General features: G+C 33.4%; 1 protein-coding gene and 1 non-coding gene across 12 annotated transcripts in view; both read left to right on the forward strand.

The window, feature by feature from the left end:
* The window catches only part of COBLL1 (cordon-bleu WH2 repeat protein like 1), a 159452-nt gene extending 150883 nt beyond the window's left edge, over positions 1–8569 (forward strand). For all 11 annotated transcript variants that reach the window (XM_055291937.2, XM_063609447.1, XM_063609448.1 and 8 more), the window contains 2 exons: positions 1127–1303; positions 7280–8569. In XM_055291937.2, coding sequence (XP_055147912.1) covers positions 1127–1303; positions 7280–7366 — 264 coding nt within the window. In that variant the 3' untranslated portion in view covers positions 7367–8569. The remainder of the gene's footprint in view (positions 1–1126; positions 1304–7279) is intronic.
* LOC129490880 (small nucleolar RNA SNORA70) lies at positions 5717–5851 on the forward strand. Its single transcript, XR_008660355.1, has one exon. It is a non-coding gene; the product is annotated as a small nucleolar RNA SNORA70 (small nucleolar RNA).
* Positions 8570–9343: the final 774 nt, after the last annotated feature.

The following is a 9343-nucleotide window of genomic DNA, read 5'->3' on the forward strand; positions in this document are numbered from 1 at the left end:
CACAGCACGATTTATGATAATCCTCATGCAATTTTAAAGAAATACTTTGTGTACTTTCACTCTGATAGTGTTTAAAGAATACGTTCATATTTGTGTGACGGTTCCAGAAGTATTTAATATTACTTTTTCAAACATTCCTAGAGCAAAAGAATGTTAACCATATTGCCAAGTAAATATTTTTCCATAATTGTATAACAATACTTAATATTTTTTCATGTATTTTACATTTATGTTTATTACTTTGATATAGCATCAGGAATAGAAGTATGATACAGAGATTAGTTCTTTACTTGGAAACAAAGCCTGTGATTTTTCTTGGAATAGAATACCATTCCTAAACAATGGAAGCTTGGTTTAGATAATAAAGCTTTTAAGTCATTGCCTGAGCCCTGTTTGGCTCATTTTTTGGTAAAGATACGTATTTGGCAGTTTGAAAAAGACATTTAAGATTACTTGATAACATATGCCTTTTACATCAGTTACTAAATATTCCTTCCTGAGAAGCGAAATTAAATTATTTAGTCTTCAGTTTGGAAGTTCCTAATTTTTGTATATTGATTCTTATGGCAAAAAATAAAACATGGTTAGCACTTAGTCCATGTGACTTCCAGAAACACAAAATAAGCTAGTAAGTGTAGCATAGTAATTAGTATTCCTTTATTAGAAGATATATTAGATTCAACATATATGACATTTTCTGACTGTTTTGCTCATTTAAAAGTAGCAATTTCATAGCCTGGTATGTTGAAACCATGAAAATGGGTCATTTTTTAGTTCGTAGTATTTTTTAAAATCTTCATTTGGCTTTTCTAACCAATTCTGTGTATTGGTGAAGTCAGCAGTATTTAATTCAAGAACAATAAAATTACCACTGTACTTATGAATTTAAGAGTGGTACCAGTTTTCTTCTTTGGCTTCCTGAGTTCAAGAGAAAATAATGCCCTCATCTTCCAGCTTAGCTCTGGCAGCAGAGATAATTCAGTGGGTGAGGAAACAGAGCTGTGTCTGAAGCACCAGTGTGGCAAACGGTGATTGTTAAAGAACTATTGATGATGAAAACGTTTTGCAAAAAATGGCCCATTCTTTTCTTGGCATTCATGTAAATATTTCACATTTATTTTTGTAGGAAAATAACTCTGCACATAATGAACAGAATTTCCAAATACCAACTCCAACTGATTGCCCATCATTCACTGTTATGAGACAAAGTTCTTTAACATTCCAAAGCTCTGACCCAGAACAGATGCGACAGAGTTTGCTGACTGCAATCCGTTCAGGAGAGGCTGCTGCCAAATTGAAAAGGGTAAGTCTTCTTTATCAGATGGGTGACACTGGGTTTATTGTCACCACTGTCAAACTAATACTTAGGGGAAAAATTTTCTAGCACGTAAATCTAAATAGGGTTCCCAAAGTTACTGTTCTATGTCTTTAAAGTATAAGCTGAAAGAGTTCCAGAGTCTTACACGTACTTGAAAAATATGTCAGGTCGGTTTTCCACAACATGGGCCAGGTGCAGAACATGCATTTTGTTCATTCTTACATAACTATATAGAGAATGCCCTGGACTCTGATTTTAAGAGATTATGTTAGCACCTCGAGAAAGACTCTTTGGAAAATACCTTCCTGTTCCAAAAAAGGTACATTAGTGATAGGAACCTACAAGTTTGTAGTCACAGCTCTTACCATGATTAGTTACTACCATATGTGAGGCTTAGGGAAGAGTTTTATAGGTTAAACCAAAAAAATTGCAGAATATATAGAGAATGTAGATGATAGATAATGCAGAAATTCAAATCTTAATAATGTCCTGCCAAAGTTATCTAGCTCCTCCTTACTGTGGGGTAGAAGAAGAAAAAAAGAGGAAGTCTGCTTTTTCTCAGGAAAAACACTCAAGTGTCACAGGGAATTCTTTTCAGGTGAATTTCCTCCTTGGGTTCCCTTCATCCACTGAGACGATGATGTGGTGAAGCTTTGAACAAGGCATCAGCACTTAGACTCCCCAGAGGGAGTCCTCTCCCTAAACCTCTGTTGTCTTCTCCCCTTAATTCTCCTGGTTGGAAGCACCTCTGCATCTAAGACAAGGAAAGTACTTATTATTCCATTAACTCCCGAGGCATTTCATTTTGTGAATTCCTTCTGTGATCATTTTAAAAGCCATTTAGAGAATAGTAAGAGACTTGTTGAGCAAAACATTGAGCTCAACAGAAATTAAATCTGCAAAGGAACAGGAATGCTACAAAGACAGGAAAAGAAATGGGGAAAGGCTTTCCGGGCCTTTCAACCATATCAACACTGGCCAAACTTGACTGCATAAGCCAACTTCCTTGGTGTATATGTGAAGAGGTATGAGTGACAGCCATTCCTCCCAGAGGACTTGGCACCCTGTCTGGGCAAACATGGAGACAAGGCAGAATACTGGGTGCTGTCAGGAGTGGAGGAAACAGGAGGGAATACTACAGTGGATTAGATTTGAATTTTGTAAATTATTTGTAGAGTCTGATTTTACGTGCCAGGCAGCATAACAATTTGGTATAGCTTTTAATATTGAAATTGGTTTTTCATCGGTCATGACAAATTTATATTTTTAGAGGAGGATAAACGCCCATGTTAATAAATTACACATCCTCACTTAGAAAAGTTTTCTTTTTCCGATCTTGTAAATTAAGGATGAGTTTCAAACCAAGCACTACTGGTTTCTCAGTTCAATAAATTTGGCAAGCATTTTTAAAGCACATAAGTAACAAATATTGTACTAGATACTGAGAACACAAAAATGAATAAAATGAAGCCTCTGTCTTCTGTGCATTCACAGCCTGGTCCTGAGATACAGTGGTATATCAGGCCCATGGGAGAACCAAGTTACTACACAGAAACTGATTGCAATGCCTTTATACTAGGTCAGTGAAGATATTCATCAGTTTCAATGAACTAATTGCAGAAAACTGCACTAAGTTGGAAATGCCTTTTAGGCCAACAGAATTATACAGGCCAGCAGCTATATACTTGGTGTGTTATGGGCCCTGACTTGGCAGTCCTTTCACACACAAAACTCTCATTGCTTCTAGAATGAGCTGAATATGAATCAACATAAAAAGTGGGCAATAAATGATTATCCTATAATTGTTTCCTGTTTAAAACCAATTACTTTAGGTTCTATTGAATCTAAAATTTTCTGTCTTTCAGTGGAACCTGATTGATAGCACTTAGTGCCAGATTCTAATGTTTTTAAAATAAAAGTCTCATCTATAATCCATCTCATTTCACTAAAAATGGACATAGTATCTAGTAAAGTTCACAATATGCAAACTTCATGACCAGCATTTTTCACTTCTAGTTACATATCCTAAAAATGTTGTTATTGTGTACCAGGACTCTCATACATAAGAATTTTCATGGAATATTATTTGTAAAAACTCCAAATAAATATAACCCTAATATCTAATTAGTAGAATTAATAGCAGTATATTCAAAGAATGGACTGTCATATAGCCATCAAATGGACAAAATATAGTAAAATGCAACAATGTGCACAAAAATACACAGATACATACGCATAAAGTTTGACAGCATACAAAACTAATTTACATTATTTAGTGATGCATGCATAAGCGGCAGTTATTTTTAAAAAACAAGGAAGTAATTATAAAAATTATTATAGTGCTTACTTCCAGAGGGGAAAAAAGGGATTGGTGAGGGCTTATTGATGTAGGCCATGCACACAAATTAAGGCGGAATCAAAAAGCTAAGTAATCCAGATAAATGTTATTTATTGTAATGCAATAAAAATATTCACAATAAGGCTAAAATCTATGCTGAAGAAAATACCACAATTTTAAAAGAAGATTAATAGGGAACTTGGAGGTATTTTTTCTCTTGACATGAGTGGTGCATTGTATGCACATTTGTTTTTCACTGGGCTGCGTATTTACATTTAGTGAATTTTTCTATACATATATTCTATTTCAAAAAATTGCAAAAGGAAGTAAAAATGGGCACAGGCAGGCTCTTAATTTCTTGTGATCTTTGCTTAAGTCTTATGTTTCTGTTCTGTACTGAAGATTTCTTCTAGTTTCTTTTGAATTCTGACATTTCTTTTATAGAACAACAATTATATTGCCAAATAAAATCTCCAGTGATTTTGATAGTAGTTTTAGATTGTTCATCAGAAAGTTGGCTCTGTGTTTCTCTATATCTTGGCACCCTAATGTTCAGTTTAACTCCAGGTACCCACTTGTCTTATGGCTCTGGTTCATACGCAGGCAATTAACCTTCATTATAATGGTTGGTTCACAATAGAACAATTATCTAGTTGATTGCTCTAGTGTATATGTAGTCATAAATATGCCATGTTTTTTTTTCATGTTTCAGAAGGGATTTTTTGCATACCTTACCCCTACTCAACCCCCATGTAGTCACAGAGATTAGTCTTTTCTTCAAGTAAAGCATTAATAAATCGAGTTCAGTATGTTATAAATTGTGTGATGTTAAGGTTTATGAATCAGCAAATTATTTACAGAGAGTAAGACAGATTAATTCATTACCCTTGGCCTGTGTTGACATAAGAACAACTTTGGCTTTCAGTACTCGATGGTCTCTGATTTACTAAAAATCAAGTTATTACCCTATTACAAGTAAGGTCTGAAAATAGTGAATGATATTTTGATATTTATCACTATGTATTACGTGTTTTTCAAATGTAAGATTTATCTTTGGTTCAACAGAAGGTGGAGGGAAGGAAAAAACTGGGTAAGTCACATAGAATCTTGCTGGCTTGTTTTGTTTATTTAATTAGTTTTTTTAATTCGTTTTTCCTTAGTTTAAATTTGAACAACCAAAGAGTTTCAGGTTGGCAGCGATTTCTACGTTTTTAAAGTAAATGTAAATGATAGAAATTTTCATAGTTACATTCCTTATGGAAAAAAGAAAGCTATGTGAAATTCCTAAAAATGCTTTAAACTTCAAGAGTAGACAATCAACTAGTAGATATTCACATCAGTAAATTCTTAAATTTTTTTAAGTATCTGTATTATAAGTGTAATATGTTTCTCATTCAAAAACATTCAAGTGATACCTTCTTTTTTGTTTATGAATGTTTGTAAAAAGTTATGATATTCCATTTAAGAAATATTTATTGAGCACTACACTGTCCCAGGCACTAAAATAAATATTGATATAAAGTAGGTATAAACTGGCATTAAAATCAATAAGATCTCTGCCCTCAGAATGCATAAACTAGTATTCTAATGACGGCTTCTTGTGTTTAAAAGTTTAGTAAACAAGTTTTTAAATAATAAAGAAGATGTCATTTCTCTTCAAAAATAACCATTCTTGATAGGTTGCTCTGTAAGCTTCTAGCCCGCTTTTGTAGTATGTAAATTTATTTAATTTACAAAATGGAATCCTCTGCAAATCCATTCATAAACAAATGTCTCTTTGAAGCTTTTTCAAATTGTTTTACATAGGATTTGACTTTATGAATGTGACATAGCTTATTTGTTCCTTATTGGTGGACATTTAACTGGATTCTATACATGGCGCTACAATGAGCATCTTTTACTTGGAGACATTTAGAGCCATTGATATGTTTTCTAAATGCCTAAAACAAATTTTCTCCTTCACAAAGAATTATGAGAACTGCAATTTTGGCAAGAATTACAAAATAATTCTGTACACGGAAACATTTGGGACCAAGGTTCCACAATGGAAGTCATTACCTCTGCAGCCAATTAAGCGTTCTGAGTTCCTTTCCTTATGGGGGCCCAGTGTGCAATGGCTGCAAACAGCAGCTTCCTTGGTAGTGTATGCAACCTGTTTCCTATATAGGTTGCTCTAAGGGACCTTGGTAATAGGCCTTTCAGATGTATGTTCATGTCTCTGACCTTGCACTACCCCAATGTAGGCTCCAAACAGGCATGCGAGGTGCCTTTGGAAAGCCCCAGGGCACTGTGGCCAGAGGTCACATTGGCCAAGTTACCATGTCCTTCCGCACCAAGCTGCAGAACAAGGAGCATGTGATTGAGGCCCTGCACAGGGCCAAGTTCAAGGCTTCCACTGTGCTGCCGCCTCTTAATACTCACCAATAAATTCTACCTCCTCTCCAAAAAAAAAAAGAAAGTCATTACCTGTCATTTGTTGGCTATACTTGGAAAGAAATCTCACAGGCATACTAAAGAGAGTGCAGATGAGTTTTCCCTTCTGCTGGTGGCAACTCTTCTTCTTACCCATTTTCTTTTAGGTGTGTAGCGTCAATCACTCTGCTCCATCCTGGATTCGTCAGACAATTGAGAAAACTCATTAGTTTAGATGACCAATCTTTATTTAGTAAAAGGCAAAAAACGAAGCACAAGGAAGCCAAGTCCAAACTAAATTTGCCAATTTCATTTTCCTTTTAACCAATTTACTTGGTTGATAGGAAAATCTGTGGCCATTTGTACTCCAGTTGTCTTTTTGTGAGAAAATGATAGTGTTTGGTTATGAATCTAAATTAGACAAATTATAATCTAAACTGTCTAAAATATCTTCATTATATTGCAAGTATGATGTTTTAAAATACAGATATTTACTATTCAGAATCCAGATGACTTTACATTTTTCAAAAGCTGGAATTTTACACTATGAGAAAATTCTTGTTTTAGTGTTTTTATTCACTTACAGTTTGTGAATAGAAGACTTTGCCATAGAATTTTGAAACGTAGGAGTTTACTTACTGGGGAAAAAAAAAAACAAACTCCTTTTCAGTGTGCAATCATTTGGCTTAACAGTCACAGATTTTAATTTTTAAACCCTTCATATGAAAGCATTTTTAAAACCAAGGGCTAGTTTTTTTGTTTTGAATCAATAGGGGGCCATTGGGAGGGGGATTTCACATTAATTTATACCATCAGTACAAAACTTGTAAAATTCATTGCTTTGTGGAATTCACTTTATCTTTCTACATTCTCAGAGGCAGTTTTGGGGAGCCAGAATTACAGAATTAATGTAGCTAAAAATGCTCTTTAACAGCTTGGCTTGCAGTCTGTTTGTGCTCTCGTCCTTTGTGTTGATTTGGTAATTCTGTATAGATTAAGATGTGTTAATGGATTATTTATTTGTTGTGAAAATAACAACTCTTTTTAAATTTTATGGTAACATGAACATTTATTCTTGATTGTAATTTATTGAATAATAAATACCATTTACAATTAAGCAGAAGTTAAAATGTGGTAACTGTTGAAAATTGAAAATTAGACAGCTGTCCCATTTTAAATTGATGGGTGCAAAGTGTGTTTCTTTCTCTTAGGTTACCATTCCATCAAATACAATATCTGTGAATGGAAGGTCAAGACTCAGCCATTCCATGTCCCCCGATGCCCAGGACGGCTGTTAAATGTTACCCTGCCACACCACTGCACTTCACTTCCACTTCAGACCAACTTCATACTGATGGAACATTTTGGCAAATGTATATTCAGATGTACACTAATATATTACCTGTTAAAATATTAGAATTTGTGCTGTGGCTTTTAATGCCAAAAGAAAAGTTACCAGAATTTATAATTTATAGTAATTTTTTTATCTTTTTTTTTTGCCTTAAGAGTTGAATATGCTGCTTTAGAACTTTAAAACAAGGTGTAAATGATTTTCATTTTTTACAAATGAAAAATAATCCCTTTGTATTGATTTCACTTGCCAGCACATTCTCTACAATGGTGACTTAGACAAAAGTATAAGATTCGTAGACTTATATTTGTATGACATACAACTAGGACAAACATAGATATGACATTTGCTGCCTCAGTGTTGCGATTGGAAATATTTATAAGTTATATGAAAGCCTGTTTTGGGCTGAAAGAATGATTTAGAAAACTAGTGATACCAAATGAGTATATTCAGTTCAGTAATTATTTTCAATGATGAATCAGTTAATGTGAAAGACTTGCCTTGTGTATTCTTTATGTAATTACAAATCACTGTCAATTTTATGGGAAGCTCATAGTATTTTAATATTTTATTAACATGGAACTCTTGTTTTTTTAATCTTTAGAACTGAAATTCTACAAGAATTTTAAATATTTTCTATATATAATTATGACATTGTCACACAGAAATTACACATTTTATGTGCCAGAAGCCTTAAAAATCTTTCTGTGAAAATGCTGATATATTGTGACAGTTATTTCACATTTGATATGTAGAGAGGAATAGGGGTTACTTTATGTTTATATTGAAAAACTTTAAAGACTATTTGGAAGTTCCAGAAATTCTGGTTTTAATTCAAGTAAAATGATAAAATAGTCATTATATAGTTCAGATGCTAATATTCTAAGTAACAATATATATTTACATTGAAGCTAAAACTGTTAAGCAAAACAATGCCAATTTGTCGGCTTACAGCTCTTCTGGAGTCTAGAGCCTGTTGGTGTTCTGTCCCTACTTTAAGAATTTAATTGCTCACTTATTCTAAAAGCTTTGTTCAAACAAGATGATATTAAATTTGTTTTCACTAAAACTACTGGGATATCTGCTTCTTGGGGATTTTTTTTTCTATTTAATAAAAGCAAGTTGTATATTTGGGGTGCTTTTTAAAATATATAGTTTGTGTCAACCAGCATATTTATTTCCCTTACCTGATGCATGCATTTCTATTAGCCAGTGAACAAACAAGAAATTTGTAAGATTTACCATTTACCAGGGATCCCTAGTGTACATTTAAGCCCTGGCATTCTGACTCCAAAATGCATGGTCTAAGCATGTAAAATGTTTAGCATAGTTCCTGATACATGGCATGGCCATCTTAAATGCTAAATGTTGCTGCTGTTTTCCTTGAATCAGTTGGAGAGACCCTCATATATAGATACTTAAGTTATGCTGTTATAAGCAAGTAGAGAAAGGAGTGAATTTTTTTTAAAAAAATTGTGTTGGCATAATTATCTACTTATAAAAATATAAATTTGGATCCCTAATTTAAACCTTCTTATATTTTGAGTTGGATTGAAGACTTAAAGACAAGTGACATGTAAGATGTTTTCAATATATTAATATATAAGAAAGGCTTAATTTATGAAGATATAAAATTTCCTACAACTCATGATAAGTCTACCTAATAGAAATATCAGCACATTATTCTTACAAGAGGAAATTCAAAAGTCCAACATGGAAAAAAAAAAATACTCTTCACTGATAATAAGGGAAATACAAGTTAAAAACATGGAAAGGTACTACATCAAATTAGCAAAAACATAAGTTTCAAAATAGCAAATGTCAGGAACATCGAACAGTGGGAACTCTAATGGTTGGTGGGAAAATACACTGGCATAACTACCAGTTCTGCAATATCTAGTAAAATTAAAGATTCCTTAAATAA

The sequence above is a fragment of the Symphalangus syndactylus genome, chromosome 9 (genome assembly GCF_028878055.3).
Source record: "Symphalangus syndactylus isolate Jambi chromosome 9, NHGRI_mSymSyn1-v2.1_pri, whole genome shotgun sequence".
Taxonomy (NCBI): domain Eukaryota; kingdom Metazoa; phylum Chordata; class Mammalia; order Primates; family Hylobatidae; genus Symphalangus; species Symphalangus syndactylus.